Source organism: Microcaecilia unicolor, chromosome 12 (genome assembly GCF_901765095.1).
Source record: "Microcaecilia unicolor chromosome 12, aMicUni1.1, whole genome shotgun sequence".
In the NCBI taxonomy this organism is placed as follows: domain Eukaryota; kingdom Metazoa; phylum Chordata; class Amphibia; order Gymnophiona; family Siphonopidae; genus Microcaecilia; species Microcaecilia unicolor.
Genome location: NC_044042.1, coordinates 95,149,433 through 95,174,250, shown reverse-complemented (window position 1 = coordinate 95,174,250; position 24,818 = coordinate 95,149,433). Strand labels below are relative to the sequence as shown.

Sequence of the window (24,818 nt, the reverse complement as noted above, 5' to 3'; positions counted from 1 at the left end):
TTCTCCCTGTCCCCTTTAAAGCCCCCAGTCCCCACAGTTTCAGTCCCTGCCCCTTTTCAGCCCCAGTTCCAGTACTAGCCCCCTTATCCCAACTACCCTCCTTTTCAGCCCCCAGTTCCAGCCCCCTTCATGCACCACATGCCTTGCACCTCCCCTTTTCAGCCCCAGACCCATTCTCCCACCTGCCCCAGGCATGGACCCATTTTCCCTCCTGCCCCCTTGTCAGACCCCATTCCAGCTTCAGACCCCTTCTCGCATCTGAACACTCCCCTCCCCAATCCCCTTCTCCCCTCTGAGCCCCCCCTCTCCCATCTGAGCCCCCCCCCCCGACCCAGTCCCATCCCTCCTCCGTCGAGAGCTGACAAAGCCCTCTTCTCCTGCCACCACCCTGCCTTTTTTTTAAATCCATGCAGCGTCGCAGGCAGCGCCTTGCGTCTGCCCTGTGTGTGCTGTGAAAGAAGAAAATCGCCTCGCTGGCGTCGGGCCTTCCCTCGCTGTGTCCCACCCTCGAGGAAATAGGAAGTTACCTCAGAAGAGGGCGGGACACAGCGAGGGAAGGCCCGATGCCAGCAAGGCAATTTTCTCCTTGCAGGGCAGACGCGAGGCGCTGCCTGCGCCGCTGCATGGATTTAAAAAAAAAAGGCAGGGTGGTGGCAGGAGACGAGAGCTGTCGGCTCTCGACGGAGCACCCTCCCCCCCACCTGCTGACACACAGGGCAGACCGCCCCGCCCTTGCTACGCCACTGCACATTTTCCCACCTATTTGCAGGCTCAATGCAGTCACAGGCCCTAAATCTTGCCCCGGGGGTCGGGGGGGGGGGGGGGGGGAGTCACTGATACTGTCCTTTCCAGGGCTTGTGATTACTCCTTTGGCAATATCTCTACCTTTGCCCAGTGCAGGAAAGGAAAGAATTAATTCAGGAACTGAGTCTGAACTCAGCATCATCATATGGCCACTAAACCTGTTGAAGACTTATAATTAGAGGGCAGCTAATGACTCAGGACTGGAACAGGGTCACAGAGCCTTTTGCCTCTAGGTCTCTGGTTTACATCTGGCTGAGATTGACAGGGTTTGATATAGATAACAAACTGGCAATGAGTTTGCAAAGCCAGGCAAACACTGTGACACGTCTTACGTCTACCACTCGCTGCCATTAGTGTGGATAAGATCCGTTTACATGGCGTTCTCTGTCCCTACAAGTTCCACAGCGGAGCTTCAGTTTGGGGAAAGCATGAGCAAATTAACACCAGTCAGATCTCCAGTTTTCTGGCCACTGTGATCCCTTTGCTTATTAATCAGTCTGAGGAGGGATTAAGAGGAGCATTAGGGACTGGAGGCAGATGGTAATTATTGCTGGGTCATCTGCTATCCCGGGCAGGTCCGTGGGGAGGCTGTGTGCTGAGCATGTTATGTTCTCTAGCTGATCTTAACACAGCTCTTTGCCTGCAGTTCTAACCATTGATTTTGCTGCTTGGGCCTCCTGTTCGTTGTAAGGTAGAACTGATTTACTGGTGCTGTTTGCGAGCTGCTCTTTTGTCAGTCCAGGCTTTGTGTTTCGGGGCTTTCTAGTCCTAGGATTCCATTGTGATTTTTTGTTGATCCGGAGGTTTCCTCTGGCTTTTTTGTAGGTCTCAAGCTCAGTTAGAATCATTTCCAACTACCCAGGGATTTTTCCTTTGTTTCCTAATCCCCAACCTTCAATGCACCTGATCTATCATTGTAGCATTGTAGTCTGCCTTCAGGGGCTCCTTCTGGGACCCTTAATTCATGGGCCCATTTTCAGTTTCTAGGAATGGAGGAGTGGCCTAGTGGTTAGAGCACCGGTCTTGCAATCCAGAGGTGGCTGGTTCAAATCCCATTGCTGCTCCTTGTGATCTTGGGAAGTCACTTAACCCTCCATTGCCTCAGGTACAAACTTAGATTGTGAGCCCTCCTGGGACAGAGAAATATCCAGAGTACCTGAATGTAACTCACCTTGAGCTACTACTGAAAAAAGGTGTGAGCAAAATCTAAATAAATAAATCTTAATCCTTGTTAGTATTAATATTCCAGATACTGTTATGTCCCCAATTCTTTGAAACAATTTTATAAAGGGTCATGGATTTGATATATTGTCTTTCTGTGGTACAACCAAAGCAGTTTATATATGTTATACGCAGGTACTTTCTCTGTCCTTAGTGGACTCACAATTTGTACCCAGGGCAGTGGAGGGGTAAGTGGCTTGCCCAGAGTCACAAGGAGCTGCAGTGAGAGCGGAACCCAGTTCCCCAGGTTCTCAACCTAAAACACTAGCCATTAGGCTACTCCTCCATGCCTACTATTGTGATATTGCAATGTTGCTGAAGATTTGCTTCTTTGCAGAGGATGCCAAAATCTTCAATAGGGTAGGCATTCCTGATGGTATAGATAACATGAAGAAGGACCTAACAAAACTTGAAGAATGCAGGGTCATGCAAAAATCCAAGGGAACGGTACAGTTTAAGGCGTGAAGAAATTTTCTGCATGAAAGAGGAGCAGGACTTGGGTGTGATCGTACGTGATGATCTTGAGGTAGCCAAACAGGTAGAAAAGGCGACGGTGAAAGCTAGAAAGATGCTTGCATGCATAAGGAGAAGACTGGTCAGTAGGAAAAAGTAGGTGATGGTGCCCTGTGTGAGACTGAGACTTCATTTAGTAAATTGTGTACAATTCTGGAGACGCACCATCAAAAAGATATAAACAGGATAGAGTCGGTCCAGAGGGCGGCTTTTGAAATAAAGCAGCATAAAATGTATTTTACTGTTTTGGGATCTTGCCAGGTACTTGTGAGCTGGATCAGCCACTGTTGGAAACAGGATACTGGGCTTGATGGACCTTCGATCTCTTCTAGTATGGCAACACTTAAGTACTTATGACAGACTTAAAGATCTCACTATGTAATACTTTGGAAGAAAGGCAGGAGAGGGGAGATATGATACATTTAAATATCTATGTGGCGTAAGTCACAGGAGGTGAGTCTCTTTCAATTAAAATGAAGCTCAGGGATGAGGGGAAGGATGAAGGTGAAAGGGGACAGACCTCAGGGGTAACCTGAGTAAATACTTCTTCACGGAAAGGATGGTGAAATTGAATTCCAGAAAGCTTGGGACAGATACACAGGATCTCTTAGGGAGAGGAAGGGATGGCAGATAGCACGGATGGGCAGACTGGATAGGCCATATGCTCTTTGCCTTCTTTTTTCTGTTTCTATGTACTAGGATTGTTCTTCCACATGCACCATGTGTAGATTGTTCCTGGGGGAGGAGTGTGGGCAGAAAAGGGGCAGAGTTGTGTTGTGTTGAGTTGTGTTGTACCCGGTATTTTATAAAATACACAGGTGGTGGCTATGATGTGTGGATATGGGAACCAGGGGTGTAGCCAGACTTCCATGGGAGGGGGTCCAGAGCTCGAGGGGAGGGGCACATTTTAGCCCCCCCCCCCAGGAATCGCCCCCGTCTCTGCTGACCCCCTCCCGCCACGAACCCGCCACCGCCTACCTTCGGTTTTGCTGGCGGGGGACCCCAATTCCCGCCAGCCGACGTCCTCTCCGACCGTTCTGCTGCAGTCAGACTCAGAAAAGTCTTCTTCCTTCAACAGTTGCATGCTGATGTCCTGCACGTTGTACGTGCAGGACGTCAGACTCAAAGAATAGTTCTGTTCTCTGAGTCTGACCAGGACGTCAGGATGCAACTGTTGAAGGAAGAAGACTTTTCTGAGTCTGACTGCAGCAAAACGGTCGGAGAGGACGTCGGCTTGCGGGGATTGGGGTCCCCCGCCAGCAAAACCGAAGGTAGGCGGCAGCGGGTTCGCCGGGAGGGGGGTCCCGACTGAAATCTACGGGGGCCCAGGCCCCCTCAGGCCTCACGTAGCTACGCCACTGATGGGAACTGGCTGAGTAAACACCTGGATTGCTTAAACCCAACGTCTTCTGGACTTGTCCAGTGTGATTTAGAGGTTGTGGGGTGTCATGTTCAAGGGAAGGAGCAGGAGGGGTTTGGTTAGTAGGTTTTACTTTTTGTTTATATCTATTTATTGTTTTTAAAAACTAAAAATAAAGCATGATACCTTAGGGTTTATTTTTGTTCTGCTGCTTGTGTTGTGGAGCTTTGCAATGTACATTAGTTTTGTCTTCAGTAAAAGACCTTTTATAAATTTTCAGTTTAATTTCTTTTATTGATTTTCGATACAAATACAATCAAGAGCTCACAACATAACAATAAGTAACATTTTACAAAGTAAGGCAATACCGGAGCTCACATGTAAGAAGTAACCAGTGGTGTGCTGGAGCCGGCTCACAAGAGCCGGTTGTTAAATTTTTTACCATCTTGCAATCCGGTTGTTGTTCAGGGCGAGCCAGCTCTCCTCCCTCCTTCCCTCGAGCTACAGGGTCCCTCCATCCTTCCCTCGAGCTACAGGGTCCCTCCCAGTGTATCTTTGGGGCAGGCAGGAAAGATCACCAGTCTTGCCTGCCCGCTGCCGGATCGCTCTTTAAAAATGGCTGCCGAGACTTCCAGTGGCGGCCTCGCGAGACTTCTGCTGAAGTCTTGGAGGCCGCCCTTGTAACTCTCAGCGGCCATTTTGAAGAGCGATGCAGTAGCGCCGCGGGAGAGTCAGCGGCGGCAGCGGGCAGGAAAGACTGGGGTTCTTTCCTGCCTGCCCCGAAGAATCCACTCAGCAACCGACAATCGCTGGGTATGGGTGGCTGGAGGGTGGGCAGTGGAGAGAGGACAATCGCTGGGCATGTGTGGCTGGAGGGGGGCAGGGGAGAGAGGACAGTCGCTGGGTATAGGTGGCTGGAGGGGGGGCAGGGGAGAGAGGACAGTCGCTGGGTATGGGTGGCTGGAGGGGGGGCAGGGGAGAGAGGACAGTCGCTGGGTATGGGTGGCTGGAGGGGGGCAGGGGAGAGAGGGTAATCGCTGGATATGGGTGGCTGGAAGGGGGAGGCAGGGGAGAGAGGGCAATCGCTGGGTATGGGTAGCTGGAGGGGGGGCAGGGGGGCACAAATAGTCAAATATAAGGTATTTTATATTACCCACTGGAGAGTGGCAAGACCTGCAACAATTTGATGCATAGAGGGACATTTTCGAAAAAAAAAAACATTGAAGTCAGAATTAGGACGTTTAGCTCATTACATCCGAAAACATCATCCATCTTAGAGCCATTTTCGAACAGGAAATACATCTGGGTTTCCCTTTTCAAAATGTCTCTAAGATGGACATTGTTGCATAGAAGGCGTCTAAAAAGAAGAGCCATTTTCCAAACTAAAACGCCCAAGAACATCTGTCTGGCATCATTTTGAGAGAAATGGCCACACAGATATCCCAGCCGATCAGAGGGGCAGCCTAGTGGTTAGTGCAGTGGACTTTAAACAATGGCACCCAGGGACAATTCCCCCCATAATGCCTTTATTTTGTATTCTGAGCCCTCCAGGGTCAGAATAAAAGGAAAGGAAAGGAAAATGGGACTTGATATACTGCGTTTCTGTGGTATTTTTGCAACTACATTCAAAGTGGTTTACATATATACAGGTACTTTTTATTTTTTGTACCTGGGGCAATGGAGGGTTAAGTGACTTGCCCAGAGTCACAAGGAGCTGCAGTGGGAATCGAACGCAGTTCCCCAGGATCAAAGTCCGCTGAACTAACCACTAGGCTACTCCTCACCTCTGTACCTAACTGTACACTATAATCACTTTCCACCCTGCAGATGTCTCCTGTATTTGGGTATAGTAGGTAATTTGGTGGTTTTGGAGGGCTCACAATTTCCACCACAAATGTAGTAGGGGGTGTGGGATTTGGGCCTGGATTCCCTTGTTCACAGTCCACGTACTGACCACTAGGCTACTCCTGGGAGTTGTTCGCTGCTCTGTTGGAAATGCCCTTAATACTTGATGCTGTCATAGTGCCTGGTATCTTTTTAGTTTCAGTTCTTAGGGGTGTGGGATGGGGACAGCAGCCACTAGGGGATTAAGGAGAGGTCAAGCCTTAATTCATCCAGTGGTCAGTTGGTCATTCAGAGCATCTTTTTGAACTTAGATGCTATTGAAACAGGTCTTCATAAAAATGTACTACTTTTTAGACTTTTTGTTCTATTATCGCAGATATTCTAATTTTGGGGCCAACCTAGTCCCTTCGAACCACAACAGGAGCGTAGCCAGACCTCATGGTGGGAGGGGGCCAGAGCCCGAGGTTGGGGGTATATTTTGAGTGCCGCCCCGCTGCCCCCACCACCACCATCACGCCTTGCCTTGCCTCACCCCCTTTGCTGGCGGGGGTCCCCAACACTCACCAGCTGAAGCCTTCTTCAGCACGGTCTCCGGCACAGCCGCGTTCGCTGCCTGCCCCCTGCTCTTCTTTCTTCTTGTTCTTCCTGTGCACGTTGACTGAGCGTCAGCGTGCACAGACGGAGCAAGAAGAAAGAAGAGCAGGGGGCAGCGAACGTGGCTGCACTGGAGACCGCACTGAAGAAGGCTTCGGCTGGCAGGGGTTGGGGACCCCCGCCAGCCAAACCAGGGGCCTGGATTAAATTTGCGGGGGCCCAGGCCCCGTGGCTCCCCCATAGCTACGCCCCTGAATCACACCATAAACACACCCCCTTACTGTTTGGACAGACTCACTGGAAAACGTCCAAATTGTGCCTGTTTGAAAATTGTGATGTAGATGTTTTTGGCAGATCGGGCGTGTTTTGGGCCATTTTGAGACATCTATCTGCTTTGAAAATGAGCTCCAGAGAGTGACAGATGACATTAACAGACCACCATCCGAGTGAAGCCTTTCTGATGCCACATCAAAATCCAGGTTGAGGGTTTCTATTTTAACAGTGGAGTTTCAGTGGGGTCCACTTTTTATTTTTGCAGGGTTGGACTTCCATGAAGATTTACATCGGATTGGCACAAAGGAGGGTTTGAAGGGCCGGAAACTGCAGAAGGCAGTGGAGAGCTTTGCTTGGAACATCACAGTACTGAAGGTAAATCATAGCCTTTCCGTTAACGTGATCTGAACGCCTCTGTTAAAGCAGCTCTTTGTGAGGGAGCAGAGCCATATCAACTCATAGATAAATGCAAACACTTAGGGGCCCTTTAACAAAGCCATGTAGGCGTCTACACGCGCCCAACGTGTGTCAATTTTGAGTTACTGCCCAGCTACCACATGACCCTTGCGGAAATTTCATTTTTGATGCGTGGTAGAAAGTGGGTGGTAATCGTCATTCTACGGACATAGACGATTACCGCATGGTTAACGCATGAGACCTTACAGCTAAGTCAATGGCTAGCAGTAAGGTCTCAGACCCAAAATGGACACGTACCAATTTTTATTTTGCTGCACGTCCATTTTCGGCAAAAAGTTTAAAAAGGCCTTTTTTTTTTACAGGCGCACTGAAAAATGGATCTGCGCACGCCGAAAACACACGCCTACACTAGCGCAGCCCATTTTTCTTCGCACCTTAGTAGAAGGGCCCCTGAATATTTTAAGAGTCACATACGGTTTGGTTCTAATGTATGAAATTTTCCCTTCTGTAACAAGCCAGTTTTACTAAAATAATCCTGTGTCACCATCAAGTGGCGATGTTTAGCATTGACCAAGCCTGCACAGATTGTATATGGCAAGAGAAAGACACAAGGCTCAGATGTTATAAAAACAATTTTAAAAAATGGAAAGCTTGTTTATTGGCGCAGGTAAAATATTGTAAATGTGAGAAAAATGCTTAAATGCTGGGTTGCTGAGCTGATGGTAAGAGCAATGAGTAATTCTGTACCTGTCAAAATGAATTAAAGAGAACACACACTTTACTGTAGGGTCCTGACATGAATAAGACTAAATTTCCCCCTGCACTATAGTAAAAAGAGTTACAACCAGGGGCGTAGCCAGACTTCGGCGGGAGGGGGGTCCAGAGCCCGAGGTGAGGGGCACATTTTAGCCCCCCCCCTTCCCAGCGCCGCCGACCCCCCCCCCCCCCCCCCCCCATTGCCGACCCTGCCGTCACCACCAACTTTGCCCCCCGACAACGACCATCTGGACCACCCCTCCCGCCGCCAACCCGCCGTCGCCTACCTTCAGCTGATCTGCAAGGCTTTGTTCTGTGAGTCTGATGTCCCCGTCAGAAACAGAAGGAAGCCTTTTGCGGAAAGAAGAGGATCTCAGCTGGCGGGGGTTGGGGTCCCCCGCCAGCAAAGGCAGGTGACGGTGACAGGGGGGTCGAGAGGGTCGTCAGCAGGGGGGACCAGGGCCAAATCTACGGGGACCCAGGCCCCCCCCAGGCCCTACATTGTAGCTATGCCACTGGTTGCAACCTGACCAACAAAGAAGGGTTCTCTCCCTCCCTCCCTCCCTCCCTCCCTCCCTCTCTCTCTCTCTCAGCTCGGATCTGATGTTATTTATTTATGACATTTATACCCCACTTTAGCCCGAAATACAATCAAGTTCAATGTGGCTTACAAGCAAACAATAAAGTGAATAAAACATAATAATATACAGAATATTACACAAATTACAATAAATTCAAGAAGCAAATTAATACATGTGCAGTAAGTAGCCAGGGATTTAGACCATCTCAAGGACAAACAAATAATTAAGGGTGGATAGGTGAGAGCATAATTAGGCAGGACTAGATGGGAAACCAGATTAAGAAAAGGGTGTGGGAAAAATTCAAATAGAGTTCTTTGTATTCAGAAAGGCCAGACTGAAGAAATTTGTTTTTAGAAGACTTCTAAAAGTTAGGTAATCATCTGTAAACTTGATTGATTTAGGAAGAGAATTCCAAAGTTTGGTGCCTTGATAAGAAAAATTAGCAGAGTGAATTGTTTTATATATCCCATTCTTACAGATAGGGACATGTAAGACAAGATATTCTCTAGATGATGAAACAGCATTATGGAGTGGAGGAGTGGCCTAGTGGTTAGGGTGGTGGACTTTGGTCCTGAGGAACTGAGTTCAATTCCCACTTCAGGCACAGGCAGCTCCTTGTGACTCTGGGCAAGTCACTTAACCCTCCATTGCCCCATGTAAGCCGCATTGAGCCTGCCATGAGTGGGAAAGCGCGGGGTACAAATGTAACAAAACAAGATTATTCATACATGATGGGGTTTGACCAAACAGAATTTGGTGAATGAAAACACTAAGGGGTCATTTTACTAAGGTGTGCTGAAAAATGGCCTCTGGTAGTGTAGGCGCGTGTTTTGGGCGCGCGCAGATCCATTTTTCAGTGCACCTGCAAAAAAAATGCCTTTTCAAAATATTTTTGCTGAAAATGGACGTGTGGCTAAATGAAATTTGTCGCGCGTCCATTTTGTGTCTGAGACCTTACCGCCAGCCAAGTCTCATGAGGTAACCGGGCGGTAATGACCTAGGCACATCAAATGCAACTTGGCACGCGTCCAAATTATATTTTGGACGCGCATATCAGATGCGTGCCAAAACTAAAATTACCACAAGAGCCACACGGTAGCCGGGTGATAACTCCATTTTGGCACACGTTGGGTGCACCTAGATGCTTACGCGGCTTAGTAAAAGGGCCCCATAATTTGAAAGATATTCTGTCTTTTATTGGTAACCAGTGTAGACCAGATAGAAGAGGAGTGTCTTTGGCTTTTATCTGTTCTCCTATCAGCAGATAGTCAGATAACGTCTCATCTTTGCAGAAGCCTCTTATACTATTTCTTGGGTGAGAGTGACCCTCAGTGTCGTTTGTCTCAGATATTATGAGTTGAGGAACCAAAACACTGTCCTATGTGTGTCATGAGGAGGGTCACCTCGATCACAAGTCCTTGTTCCTATAAACAATTTGCAAATATTATTATTATTTGGCCACCTGTTGGCATCAAAGGTCCATCAAGCCCAGCATCCTGTTTCCAACAGTGGCCATACAGGATGGACCATACAGATCTTTATCTGCTGTCATCTACTATGTTACTATGGGGCCCTTTTACTAAGATGTGTCGGCGCCTACACGCGTCAAATTAGAACTACCGCCCAGCTACCACGTGCCCCAGGCGATAATTCTAATTTCTACATGCGTCCAAATCACGCGTAGGAAAATAATTTCTATTTTCTACCGTGTGGCGCTAAGCGGGTGGTAATCAGCAGTGTATGTGCACTGACGATTACCTCCCGGTTAACACGCAAGACCTTACTGCTAAGTCAGTGGGTGACGATAAGATCTCAGGCCTAAAATGGATGCGCGCTGATTTTTATTTTGTCACACGTCCATTTTCAGCAGAAAAAAAAGGCCTTTTATGCAGGCCTGCTGAAGAATGAACCTGCGCATGTCCAGTACACGCATCTACACCAGCACAGGCCATCTTTCAGTGCACCTTATTTAAATGGCCCTGTGTTAATAGGCCTTTAAAGGAAAGTTAGCCAGACTCAGTATTTCAGTGCCAGATATTGCTATGTAGGGGTACCAGCCCTACAGCAGAATTAGCACGTGAGCCCATACCACCTACAAAATAAGTGTCAGTAAGTGCTTAGGCTCTAATGGTGGCAGGGGGTGTCGGGCAGCGGCCAGACGGGGGGTCCAGCTCTGACCTGACGTAGGTTTTGCCGCAGCCAGAGAGCCATGTGGCGCTTGTCACTGATCATTGGGGATGAATAGGTATAGCCCTGTTTTGCATGTTTTTAAAGGGGTTCTGGACAGATTCCTGAAGGAAAAGTCCATTGATCATTATTAAATTTGGGGGTTTTGCCGGGTTCTTCGGGCCTGGATTGGCCAATGTCGGAGACAGAGTGCTGGGCTTGATGGACCTTTGGTCTTTTCCCAGCGTGGCGGTGCTTATGTGCATGCTAGTTGCATTCACAGCCCGTGAGCACATTGTTTCACGCGCTCAGGGGCTCTGATCATGGGGCGGTAGCAAACACAGGCACTAGTATGGTGCTAACAGCCTCTAGCGCCGGCATTTGCTTTTGATCATCGGCCCATAAGAGCTATACGAAGAAATTTTAACACCTTGTTTTAGACTTATAGTGCAATCACTGTTGTTTCAAAGCTGGATTATTGCAGCATTGTCTCTGTTGTCTGTACAAATGAGGTTTTGAAAAAACTTCAAAACTTAGGGAGTCTTTTACTAAGCCACGGTAGAAATCGGCTGGCAGTAAACGCGAGACTCCCGTAGGAATATAACAGGGGCCTCTATGTTTATCGCCAGCTGATTTCTACTGTGAGCTAAAAACGCTACTGTGACTTAGTAAAAGACCCCCTTGGCAATTTGCATACCTTCATAAACTTCATTGGTCACCTGTGGCAGCAGGATTCTACTTTAAATTATGTTCTATGATTTTTCGGTCCCTTTTTGGCTGAGTTTTTCTCTCTTCTGAATAGACGGTTAGTACTGGGTTTTAAAGTTTTCGTCAGTGGATTCAATTAAATCTGTTAAACAGTTGTCGTCATGTCTGTCTTACAAAGCTGCTTCAGTTTGGAATTCTCTTCCTATGTCAGTTCAGTTGTTGAGGGATTATTTAAGATTCTGAAAAAAATTAAAAGCTTTTCTACTTAGAAAATATGTAGGCTGATTTCTGTAGTGTTAATGATGTCAAATTTGTAATTCCTGAATTGTGTCTTTGTCTTTTGTGATCCACATGGAACAACATACGCTTTTGCGGAATATAAAACCGATGTGTAATGTAATGGAAAGTTACACATTTCAATCCTTAAATAATTATGTGTCTTTTAGACTTTTCCTAATGCCCTGTTTTCAGCCGCCACGTACAGTTCATGTGGTAACACGTTCCATAGAGTTGTAGGTGGAGAAAGGCCTTGTCTGTGCAGCCTGACTATTCCCAGTAGCTAATACTGCAATAATATGTGTGTTCTGGGATCAATATCTCACTGGTGGGCAGATAATCAGAGGCAAATGCGGGCACTAGAGGCCATTAGCGCTGAACTAGCGCCCACATTTACCTGCGCTTTATGATCAGCCGCCCAAAGCACCTGAACGAAAGAGCGTGCAGCAGATCAACACAAGTAGCATGCTGGGTCACTCTTTCGTTCCGGCACCCTCATGATTAATTTGTAGAGCATGTTGAACAATGGTGCTCTACCACTCAAAACCCTACACCAGCTTGGAGCTGGCATTAGGACAGGAGGGGAAGCAGGACAGCAGCCAGGCGGCAGGATGCAGCTCTCCACCCGGGATAAACACAAAGGAATCCTGTATCGAAAGCGTGGAGTTTAGATGGCAACACCAGTAACTGGGAAGCAAAGCCAGTGCTGGGCAGACTTCTCAGTAGCTGAAGAATAAGGCCAGTACCGGGCAGACTGCTAAGGTCTTTGCCTTGAAAATGGCAAGGACAAATCAAGATCAAGTATACATATGTAGTATCACATCATACCTTATGCAATGAATTTTCTTGTTGGACAGACTGGATGGACCATATAGGTCTTTATCTACCATCATATGTTACTGTGTAAAATAGACAGACTGCATAGAGTATTAGGCGCATGCAGAGACCAGCACGCCAGAAATATTGTGGTGTGCATGTGTTTTCTGTGAAAGAAATTAAACTCTGGAATTCGTTGCCAGAGAATGTGGTAAAGGCGGTTAGCTTAGTGGGGTTTAAAAAAGGTTTGGACGGCTTCCTAAAGGAAAAGTTCATAGACCATTATTAAAATGGACTAGGGGAAAATCCGTTGCTTATTTCTGGGATAAGCAGCATCAAATGTTTTGTACTTGGGATCTTGCCAGGTACTTGTGACCTGGATTGGCCACTGTTGGGCTTCATGGACCTTTGGTCTTTCCCAGTATGACAATACTTATGTAAAAACTATATCCTGCTCAAAGGGCCCTATTAAGTGGCAAGACCTTACAATTGAGATATATCCGGATTTATCACCAGTTTCCCTTCATATGCGACAAGTGTTCCAGGAAGTGACCTCGTTTTTACGATCAGAGAATGTCCGCTATAAATGGGGGTTTCATGCAGGCTTCATCTTTACTATTAAGGGTTCATCTCACCAGGCAGCGGATGTTGCGGAAGCCTGGACTGTTCATAGGCGGCTGCAGGTACCCAGTCTTCCTGAGGAGACGTGTATTGTTGTGGTGCAGTGGGCCGTTCATGTTTGCTACCTTATGGAAATTTGGGGTGGGAGAGGGTTTTTATGCCTGGTTGACAGCATTGTATTCCAATCCATTAGCTTGTTTCAAAATTAATGGGGGATATACTTCTGCATTTGCTTTTGGGAGGGGGACCAGACAAGGGGTCCCCCTCCTGCCATTACCTTTTGCCTTAGTGATGGAGTCTTTTGCACAACGTATTCAAAATTTAGTGGATATAAAGGGAATCAGCCCCTTACAACCTTGCCTATCTTGATTCATGAGATGAAATGTTATGGGAGCGTATCTGGGATTAAAGCCAACATGTATAAAATGGAGGCACTTATGAGCAGTTGATCAAAGCCCCGCACTGTTCCAAACAGCCATCTAAAAATGCAAATGTGTGCCATTATCTCTGATCATAGGGTAAACTGCGGGAGGGTTGTGCCTGAGCGCATCCTCCCACACTTGTTTGACCGGTCCAGGCTGTCAAAAGCCCGGACCTGTCAAACACAGGGGCTGGAGGTCTGTAGGACCCCCAGACCCCCCTGCAACTACAAGGCAACTACAAGGCCCTGGTGGCCTAGTGCCCCCCTGAACCCACACACTTCTACCCCAAGCCGACGACACGGGGGCATGAGGTCTGGTGGACCTCCAGTCCCCACAAGCCAGTGACACAGGTGCTGGAGGTCCAGTGGACCACCAGCCCTCCCAACCCCCCACAACACAATACCCCCAGTAAAGCCCTGCTGGCCCAGTGGTTGCAAACTCAAGCACCCACCCCCAAAGCCTGGTGGTCTAGTAGCCCACTCCCCCTCCGGTACCTTAATGGTGGAAGAGGGAGTAGTACATTTCCTCCTCTTCCAGCGCTGCCTTGAAAATGGCGGCGCCAAGCCCTGCCCAGTGCATCCTGGGATACGTTGGGCGGGGCTTTGCAACCATATAAAGGAAGCCCTGCCCAGCGTATCCCAGGATGCACTGGGCAGGGCTGGGCACCACCATTTTCAAGGCGGTGCTGGAAGAAGAGGGAATGTACTACTCCACTCCCTCCTCCACCGTTAAGGTACAAAGGCGGACCACTAGTCCACCAAGTTTGGAGGGTGCTTGAGTTTGCAGCCACTGAGCCACCAGGGGTTTTTTGGGGGGTGGGGGGTGAAATTGTGTCGGGAGGGCTGAAGGTATGCTCCTGTGTCACCGGCTTCTGTCGGGGGAACTGTAGGTCCACCGGACCTCCAGCTCCGTGTTTCCAGCTTGGGCTGAGGGTTCGGGGCTCCTGCAGGGGGAAATTGGATGGGGGGCCTACCAGCATGCAAATGCGTGCTGGACAGGTCTCCATTCTTCCCCAATGTTCCACAAACCCTAATGCAGGGTTTGCCACATGCAGCACACCAATGTTTGTTTGGCCCATTGATCATTGAGAAAGGAATATGTTTAGCATGCATTTGCATGCTACTTGCGGTCAGAGCCGCGAGCGTGTTGTTTCACTTGCTTGGGGGCTCTAATCATGGGTAGGTAGCAAACGTGGGCACTAGTATGGCACTAATAGCCTCTAGCGCCTGTGTTTGCTTCTGATCATCGACCCATTAATTTGTCACTGGAATTAAAATTAGTGGAGAATCTTGAAAGCCAGCTTTCCCTTCAACTGGAAAAGTAACCCCTTCAGTTGATCAGCCTTTTGAGCTTTTGTAGGTTCGGAATATAAAGGCATGACAGCAGTGGACATTACTTTCACCAGAGAATTATGTCTTTTGAATTTTCTGCCAAGAGATGTGGATTTGGACTGAGAACTTAGAATTAATCATTCTTCTGAAGAGCTGTATTTATGCTGCACGCTCAGTTATCTCCGCAGCCTGGAAAGATGCTAATTCACTATTCCCCATTAGATGGCATCAAAGACTTAAACATGTTGTACTCATGGAGCATCTGGGGGCTCTCAGTCAGCCAGGGACACAGCCAGGCTTGCCATTCTTGGTCCAAAATTCAGTCTTGTTTGGACAGATCTGCTTATTAGTGCACTGGGTGGACTGGGCAACCTTTGAGACAGTATGGGGATGGGTTTTGTGGGGGGGAGATGGGGAGGGAGAGCTGATGTTGTACTTGGATATGCTTTTTCCAGAGTGATGTTGTATTGGTTATGGAAAGTTTCAATAAAACTTTCAGTACAAAAAAAAAAAAGGAAGAAATCTGCCTAGCACTGGCCTTGTTCTTCTGCTACTGAAGCTGAATCTGGCCAGCCACAGTCAGGGCACAGACCGTAGAAGTCTGCCCAGCACTGGCTTTGCTTCCCAATTACTGGTGTAATTAGCTTGTTTGGCTCCATTCCTTCTGTACAGGATTCCTTTGTGTTCCCATGTGTAGCGCCTTTTCCAAATCTGTCATCTCTCCTAATTGCAAATCCACTTGGGCCCTCTTAAGTATAAAATCTCAAAGTTGCCTGTACTGAAAAGCATCTCATGGTGTCACCCCCGTCTGCCTCAGCAAAGGATAATACAGTAGATTATGGTTAATTGGGGCACATCGGGACTCCACTACTTTGTCCCAATTAAGCGGCTGCCCCAAATAAACAAAGTTGTGAGGGTAACGTGAAAAAGAATACAGTACAAGCACCAGATAAAAAGTAAAAAAATTTCATTTATTCTGAAACACAGAAGTTGAACAAAAGATAAACAGAAGTTGCTAAGCACTGATAAATACACAGTGAAAGTAAAAACATTTCATTTATTCTGTAACACAACAGTTGAACAAAAAAAAAAATAAAAGTTGCATGCTGAAAACAGTACAGTATTAACACTGGAGGTATTGATCGAGCGTACCTTGACAGGCTCTCTTCATTGACTGCAGCTGAACAAACTTGACACAGGTCTGTGGAGCAGTTACAGGACTGCCTTCGTTGCCTTCCTGCATGAAATAAAGTTTTAATCCAGAAATAAATCTGGCATCCTGGTTTGTCACTTGTTCACGCTCGGTTTTGGTTTCCTGACCTTCAAATGCCTGGCTGAAATTTGCTGAGTGATTTCATCCTCACATCCCTCTTTTTCATTGCAACATTGAAGATTATCGTCAGTGGACATGATGTGCTCCATTAACACTCGGGGGTGCTCTGATCATGGGGTGGTAGCAAATGCAGGCGCAAGTATGGCGCTAACAGCCTGTAGCGCCTGCATTTGCTTCTGACCATCGGCCCATAAATTACACACATATCTGTGCACCTAGCCCAGACTCTTCCCAAGTGTTGACCACCTTCAAGCTATATACCATCTTTACAAAGGGGAAAGGGGGGGGAATGGGACTTGATATACCGCCTTTCTCAGGTTTTTGCAACTACATTCAAAGCAGTTTATGTATATTCAGGTACTTATTTTGTACCAGGGGCAATGAAGGGTTAAGTGACTTGCCCAGAGTCACAAGGAGCTGCAGTGGGAATTGAACCCAGTTCCCCAGAATCAAAGTCCACTGCACTAACCATTAGGCTACTCCTCCATTAGCAACATTCCATGTAGAAGCCTGCCCTTGCAGATCAGCAACGCAGCTGCGCAGGCTTCTGTTTCTGTGAGTCTGACATCCTGCATGTACGTGCAGGACGTCAGACTCAGCCTGCGTGGCCGCGTTGCTGATCTGCAAGGTCAGGCGTCTACATGGAATGTTGCTAGTGGAATAGCAACATTAACATTCCATGTAGAATCTCAAATAGTAGCAACATTCCATCTAGAATCTCCAATAGTAGCAACATTCCACGTAGAATCTCAAATAGTAGCAACATTCCACGCGGAACCTCAAATAGTAGCAACAGAATCTCCAATAGTAGCAACAGAATCTCAAATAGTAGCAACATTCCACGTGGAACCTCCCACCCAGGAATGCCAAAAGATCATCTCGCACATTCCTTAATCTTCATTTCCCCAGCTGCAAAGGCCTAAAATATAAACTAATGCACACATCAACCTTTTCCTATATGAGCACACAATTCTGGAACGCATTGCCACGTAACCTAAAGGCGACCTATGAACTGACCAACTTCCGCAAATTGCTGAAGACCCATCTTTTCGATTAGACATATCACAAAGACCAATACATATGAAATCTCCACATATATCTAGCAAGCAATGCTAAGAACACCATACATTATACCATCATCATGTTTTCTATTACCATGCAACAGTGGCGTTCCTAGGGGGGCTGACACCCGGGGCGGATCGCCGATGCGCCCCCCCCCCCCCCCCGAGTGCAGCGACCCCCCCCCCCCCCCCGGCAAAAAGCGACTATCCCCCCTCCCCTTACTCTGCTATCCCAATCCCTGATGGTCTAGAGGTACCTCTTCGGGGCAGGAAAGAGCCCCCTCTTTCCTGCCCGGTGCTGCTAGCTGCCCTGCATCCTCCTGTCCTGTGGTGAGTCCGGCTCTCGGCGTTTCAAAATGGCCGCCGAGAGTTGAAGCAGCCTCGCAAGACTCTTTCCTGCCCCGAAGAGGTACCTCTAGATCACCAGGGATTGGGATAGCAGAGTAAGGGGAGGGGAGGGGGAGGAGAGATGACGGGAAGGGGGGGTGAGGGCGTGGAAGGGGCGGGACATGTGACGAGAAAGGGGCAGCTCCCCCCAGTGAAATGACACCCCCCTGCTGGGGGGGATAGGGGTGGCGGCGCGTCTGTCAGCAACGCTCGTTCCTTGCTCCCTTTGCCCTGTTACAGGAAATAGCCCGTTCCAGGGCCAGAGGGAGCAGAGAACGAGAGTTGCCGACAGACGCGCGGCACCCCCCCAGCGGTGTGCACCCGGGGCGGACCGCCCCCCCCCCCTTAGTACGCCACTGTCATGCAACCCAAAACACTTCTGTAATACTAAGTTTCAATTCTCTTTTCATTTCCACTAGCCACGATTTATTGTAAGCCAAATTGAGCCTGCAAAGAGGTGGGAAAATGTGGGATACAAATGTAATAAATAATAATAATAAATAGTAGCAACAGAATCTCCAGTAGTAGCACAGAAGGCAAAAGTAGAGACTAATAGACGATTCACCACTGGAGACGTGAGTCCAACAGTCTTTATTATATCAGAGATAACGACCCGACACAGGCCGTGTTTCGACGCTAAAAAGCGTCTGCATCAGGGGTCAATAAATACACCAAGTAATGAATGCAAAACGAAGAGTCCTACTTGTATATGTGTTGTCAACTCACTGATCACGTAGCACCAAACAGAATATGCTCTGATAGTTTGTATCCAGTATATTCTGTTTGGTGCTACGTGATCAGTGAGTTGACAACACATATACAAGTAGGACTCTTCGTTTTGCATTCATTACTTGGTGTATTTATTGACCCCTGATGCAGACGCTTTTTAGCGTCGAAACACGGCCCGTGTCGGGTCGTTATCTCTGATATAATAAAGACTGTTGGACTCACATCTCCAGTGGTGAATCGTCTATTAGTCTCTACTTTTGCCTTCTGTGATTCGTCATCGTAGAGAACTTTTCCTGTTCTATATTTTGGATCTCCAGTAGTAGCAACAGAATCTCAATAGTAGCAACATTCCATCTAGAATATCCAATAGTAGCAATATTCCACGTAGAACCTCAAATAGTAGCAACGGAATCTCAAATAGTAGCAACATTCCACGTGGAGCCTCAAATAGTAGCAACGGAATCTCAAATAGTAGCAACAGAATCTCAATAGTAGCATCATTCCATCTAGAATCTCCAATAGTAGTAACATTCCAAGTAGAATCTCCAATAGTAGTAACATTCCACGTAGAACCTCAAATAGTAGCAACAGAATCTCAGTAGTAGCAACATTCCACGTAGAACCTCAAATAGTAGCAACATTCCACATAGAATCTCAAATAGGGAAAGGGAAATGGGACTTGATGTACTGCCTTTCTGAGGTTTTTGCAACTGTGGTTTACATATAGTCAGGTATTTATTTTGTACCAGGGGCAATGGAGGGTTAAGTGACTTGCCCAGAGTCCCAAGGAGCTGCAGTGGGAATTGAACTCAGTTCCCCAGGATCAAAGTCCGCTGCACTAACCACTAGGCTACTCCTCCACTCAAAAGTGGAGGTCAAAGCAGTGTATAATACCAAATCAAAAATTAAAGAAATGATCATAGGAAAGAAGGTGAGCATACAGAGCCCACACATAACAGACAGCAGTAAGGGGAAGGAGATTACCAAAACAGAGCACTGAGTCACCAAGCTGGCACTTGCCGGAGGGATCGATCTAAAGAAAGAAATGCCATGCCTTTAGGAGCGCTTTAAATTGGGGGGAGTGATAACTCAGACCTAATAGAAGAGAGGAGGTCATTCCAGAGTTTGGGAGCAAGGAACGAGTGGAAGTGTAGTGGGCAGACTTTGACATTTCGGCACCATTTATGCCAGGATATTGGCATTTATACAAGTATGTGTCAGTATTCTGGTCATTTACATGCTTTGTTGGCATTCTCCTTATACGAATTACCCCCTTAGATGGTAAGCTCTTTGGTTCAGGACTATATTACACCTGCACAGCACTGCCTATGTCAGAAGCACAGTAAAATTTGCTTTTGAACCCTGTGTTCCTGCACAGAGCTTTACCCTGCCCCAACTTTCACTTCAGTGCCCATAGCCCACAACCCACAGCCCGAGGAACAGTGCACTGAGCATCATCGCTGATGAAAGGATAAAGATCTGAGGCTGGGGTGGGTAGGGGGTGGCATTGCAGCCTATCCCTCTTTAGGGAGACCCAGCTTAAAGCCATACTGTGCAATTTCACTTCTTATCTAAATAAAGCATTGCATGCAAGTATCTGCTATGAATATTCATGTTGCATAGCTGGAAAACCAAACCTACTGAAAGACCATCTCTTGATCTAGAATAATAATACTTATTTCTGTAACTTGAGGCTTATTCACAATTCTCCTTTCTTTTTAAATCAATATAATCATACTGCTAATACTTGGTGACCTAGAGCTGCAAAGTCTTGTTGACAGCTCCATATAGATCAGTGTTTCTCAACTCAGTCCTTGGGACACATGCAGCCCTCAGCCAGTCAGCTTTTCAGGATAGCCACAGTGGAGGAGTGGCCTAGTGGTTAGGGTGGTGGACTTTGGTCCTGGGGAACTGAGGAACAGAGTTCAATTCCCACTTCAGGCACAGGCAGTTCCTTGTGACTCTGGGCAAGTCACTTAACCCTCCATTGCCCCATGTAAGCCGCATTGAGCCTGCCATGAGTGGGAAAGCGCGGGGTACAAATGTAACAAAAATAAAATAGATACTATTGGAGATTCTACATGGAATGTTGCTACTATTGGAGATTCTACATGGAATGTTGCTATTCGACTAGCAACATTCCATGTAGAAGGCTGCGCAGGCTTCTGATTCTGTGAGTCTGACGTCCTGAGGACGTCAGACTCACAGAAGCAGAAGCCTGCGCGGCCACATTGGTGATCTGCAAGGGCTGACTTCTACATGGAATGTTGCTAGTCGAATAGCAACATTCCATGTAGAATCTCCAATAGTAGCAACAGTGGAGGAGTGGCCTAGTGGTTAGGGTGGTGGACTTTGGTCCTGGGGAACTGAGTTTGATTCCCACTTCAGGCACAGGCAGCTCCTTGTGACTCTGGGCAAGTCACTTAACCCTCCATTGCCCCATGTAAGCCGCATTGAGCCTGCCATGAGTGGGAAAGCGCAGGGTACAAATGTAACAAAAATATATATATATATATGCATGAGAGGCATTTGCATACAATTCCAGTACTGCATGCAGCTCTGTCTGGTATATATTGAGTCTGTGAATCCTGAAAACTTGACTGGCTGTGTGGATCCCAAGAACTGAGTTAACCCCCCCCCCCCCCCCCCCCCCCCCGGTGTAGATCAGTGGGATTTTCTTACGGAATTGCAGTTGTAGCACTTCAGATGTGGTCCATGCTATAGCCAGGATGTGTCTGATCTGTGGTTCTCCCTCTTTTTGTCTTCTGAAATCTCCCACAGGGTCAGGCTGACCTGCTGAAACAGGCAAAGCAGGAGGCTCTGGACAACTTGCGGCAGATCCATTACACTGGCCAGTCCTGCGGCATCGGCAAGAACAGTTCAGCCTCTCCAGATCTCTTCCGGGTCAGAACCACGCTGGAGCCCATCCCTGAGACCGAGGCAGGCACTGACACTGGGCCCTGCTGACTGTGGAATGGGGGAGGTGGGAGCAAAACCAGCAGAGAGAGAGGCTGACAGCTAGAAGAGACAGCTTCTACTGAGTACTTAATCTACAAAAGACAGCTCTCCACTGTCAGAACAACCACCCCCCTCCCCTTGCATGTGCTGCACAGGCCTCTCCTGGAATCTGTTTTTATCACCTCCAGTCCCCAATTCCATGGTCTTACTTCCGAACATTTTTATCAGTGTGTCTTGAGAATAGGGACACAAGCAATATTTATCAAGGTTGCACAACTTATGGCTGGTTTGGAACAGGGATGCTGCTATTAAACCCCTTGTCATCCCCACTTCAAGATGACACATGGATACTTCAAGAGAGCACAGGACCCCTCCTCCTCTAAGATGGAGTGATGTATCAGGAGAGCAAGGAGTAAATTATCAGTTCAGAGAGACTTGTAAGCAGAGCTTTGGCCCAAAGGGTATTTTGTTTGGAAGGTATGCTCAAACTGAGATAATTATATAATGCCAGCTTGTAATGGACTAATGGGGTGGGTTGTGGAAGGCCTGAAATCACAAAACAAAGACACCAGTTCATCCTCTTCCTCCTGGATCCTAACCCATTCCAGATACGTGTGGATCTAATGTGCCGTTAAAATGTCCAGATAGGGATTCCAAGTCCTCCCTAAACAGCTTATTTCAATGTTTGACTGATTCTACATTTAGAAAGATTTTCTTAATGTCTGACCTTAATTCCCCTGCCTTGGTGTTAGATCATCAATCCTTTCCCCAGTGGAGACAGAAAACAATCTCTCATCAGCTGAGCTGCAGAATTTTCTGACTACTCAAAAGACCTCCAGGTCTCCCCTTGTAACTTTTTACACCCTATTGATATATTGAAAGGCTGCTATTGTCACTTCTCAGTCTTTTCCTAGCTGCAAATAGCTAACATGTTCCATCTCTCTTCATAGGTGTTATACAGATTTCTTATCAGTGATGGTCTCCTCTGGACTTCCTTCAGTTTCTCCTTGTTGTTTTGAGGTCCAAAACCATACACAGGACTCCCAACAATGGCCTTCCTAACATTGAGTAGGGTGGAAATGTTGACTCAATTGGGTGGATTTGGTTCTTTTTTCTTTGTAGGGACTGGTAGACCACATTTGTGAGGAAGGAGCCTCCAAATTGAGGAGATTGGGAGTTCTATCTGACACTGAAGGTCACTGCTCCATTCTAGAGAGGGAAAGAAGTTTTGAAGTGTAGGACAAAGAACTGGGAGTCAGAAACCCTCTTAGTGTTAGAGAGCGCAATGGAAGCCCTTCTGGAACCAGTTGTGTACCCCATCCACCCATAAGCGTGGACCAGATGGACAGTGGACCCTCCACACAATTTGGGATAAACTTAGTCCGGATCCTTGCAGATCCCAAAACAGTCCAGATCAAACCTCCTCATCCATCAGCATAAGTCCAAACAGTTAGTGGTTTGGGTATCAACAACAAAAAGAAAAATGTTCATAGGAATTGCACTATTAGCTCCAAGAAATAACCAAGAGAAAAAGGTCTCAGGTTAGGGCTAGGCCTGGCTTTGGCCCAACTACCACCAACCATGTAACTCCATTTGTGGCTAAAACTTCCCACTGGCAGGAAGAAAACACAATTTGGTTCTTCCAAAAAAAAACATTCAAAAACAAGGCACCTTGTGGGGGACAAAAAAATTCAAACAGAAATAAACCCCACAGGTAAAACAAACAAGAGAGTCCCATGCCTTCTGTTAGTATAGCAGGCTTCAGACGCTGCTCTGGCATCCTTCCCCTTGGCCTCCTTACAGGGAGACTGAGCTATGCTTACTTCCCTCTTTTATAGGACAGTAGACTCCTCCCTTATGCACCACTCCCCAGCCTGATTGGAGGCCCTGCAGATCCATGAATTCTATTGGTAGGACCAGAGAACCCTCCCTTTGACTGTTGTGTGATCTCCCTTTTCTAGCTATTTCTCTGGGAATTGATCTTGTGGTTCACACTGCTGATGAGCTCCATTTTCCCTTGCAGGACTGAAGCTGGTTCTTTGTTGTTGGTCCCTGCCTTCACCTTTTCCTCCGAGGCCTGAGGTTTCTTACGGGACGGGACATAGACCTTGTCACAATTCCCCATCCTGCTCACTTCTGTTAAGTTATTGCAGTGATAGTTTTTGGCCAGGATACAGGCCCTGGAACTTTGCAGTCAGTGTCAGATTCATAGGAGACAACATTTCTAAATGATTGGGGGTACTAAACTCAATATAGGTGAATGTTCCCTGGTCACAGTAGAGGAGTTTGCCCAATACTGGGAATGCTCAAACACCCACAGAGCTGGCATCTGTGGTCAGATTTAAAAGTGAATGCCTGTAGACATTGGTCAGGGGAAGAGGAAGGAGGCCTCCACACCCAAAGTGGTACCCCTAGAAATTAATGACAGGTGGAGTGTGACGGAAGTAAGTCCCCCTCCCTCTCCAGAAATCATTGGCACAGGGTTGGCTCCCAACCCTGATGTTGGATCTCTCCCCCCCCCACTCACCTCCAGGCCTCCCGCTGCAGCTGTTGTCTTTGGCCGCTGGCTCAGGAACAGCAGCAACAACAGCCATAATAATTTTGAAAAAGCTCAACATAGGGCTTTGGAGCCAGCATACAGTCTCTGTCTCTATGGAAGTTCCACCCCTCCTCCGTATGTTTACATTGGAGACCCAGAATATGCAGGCAGGTAGCGTCTTGTGCAGGTCAGAACTGCAGGGAGGGGCACCTATGGTCCTTTGCTATTTATAAACCAGTTTTCATGAGCTGGTGAATCACTTCGGTAGTAAGAGTGAATTACTGGAGACTAGCAGCAGAGCTGTGGCATAAGGGAGCAGAATTGAGGTCCTTTCCTACCAGCTGGTGAAGTGCTGTGCCCAAGCCCTGAGAGATCCAAAGAGCCATTTTGCATACTGGGAGTGATCATTTCTGGCTCAAGAAACACAAGGAATGGTTCAGCTTCAGAGGTGGTCACTGGAGAGGATGAGTGGGGAAGGGCTTCCAACTTGCTCCTCAAAATTATCCATTACAGGTAGTGAAAGTTAGATGGGACTAAGGGGGACCTAGTTCTGCATGATGTACTGTTCTCCTGTTAGGGTTTGCAGGAGTCAATCATGGCCAAAACTCTAGTAGACCTTTGGCAAGAGGGTAGAGAGAAAGGGTCAATTTGCAGCTGCTCCGTTTGCTGCTTAAAATGTCTTTGATTATTACAAGATACTACATAGTGAGAAAGGATTAGGAAGATTAGGCTCCTTTTTCCAGCTGATGTTAGCAGACCACAACCATCCCCTATTGTCCAGTAGTGTCAGATCTCCTAGAATTTGCTCTTTGTGGTAGAGACTCTCATCATGGCAGGGATCCTTTAGGAATCAATTGCATGAATCTCGAAAAACTCCTTTGAAAACCAATTATGGAGACTCACATCATGTCCTGTGATCCTGACCTTTCAATGAGATGCCATGTATTTTTCCAAAGATTTTCTTCTTTTGTTTTTGTGTGTTTTTTGTTTGCTTTTTGTTTTGTTTTTAGATAAAATAGCTCCTCATCACTTCCAGAGAAACATGATTGATGATACATAATCTTGTTGCTCCCTGCTGATAAGGGATATATTTTAATAGTTATATTA

The 24,818-nt window shown here is 47.2% G+C and overlaps 1 protein-coding gene across 1 annotated transcript in view; it reads left to right on the top strand.

Moving 5' to 3' along the window:
• The window catches only part of LOC115481760 (inactive phospholipase C-like protein 2), a 276,135-nt gene extending 253,310 nt beyond the window's left edge, over nt 1–22,825 (top strand). Inside the window, exons 5-6 of the mRNA XM_030221138.1 lie at nt 6,876–6,985; nt 20,996–22,825. Of these exons, the coding sequence (XP_030076998.1) occupies nt 6,876–6,985; nt 20,996–21,181 (296 nt within the window). The 3' untranslated portion in view covers nt 21,182–22,825. The remainder of the gene's footprint in view (nt 1–6,875; nt 6,986–20,995) is intronic.
• The last annotated feature ends 1,993 nt before the right edge of the window (nt 22,826–24,818 follow it).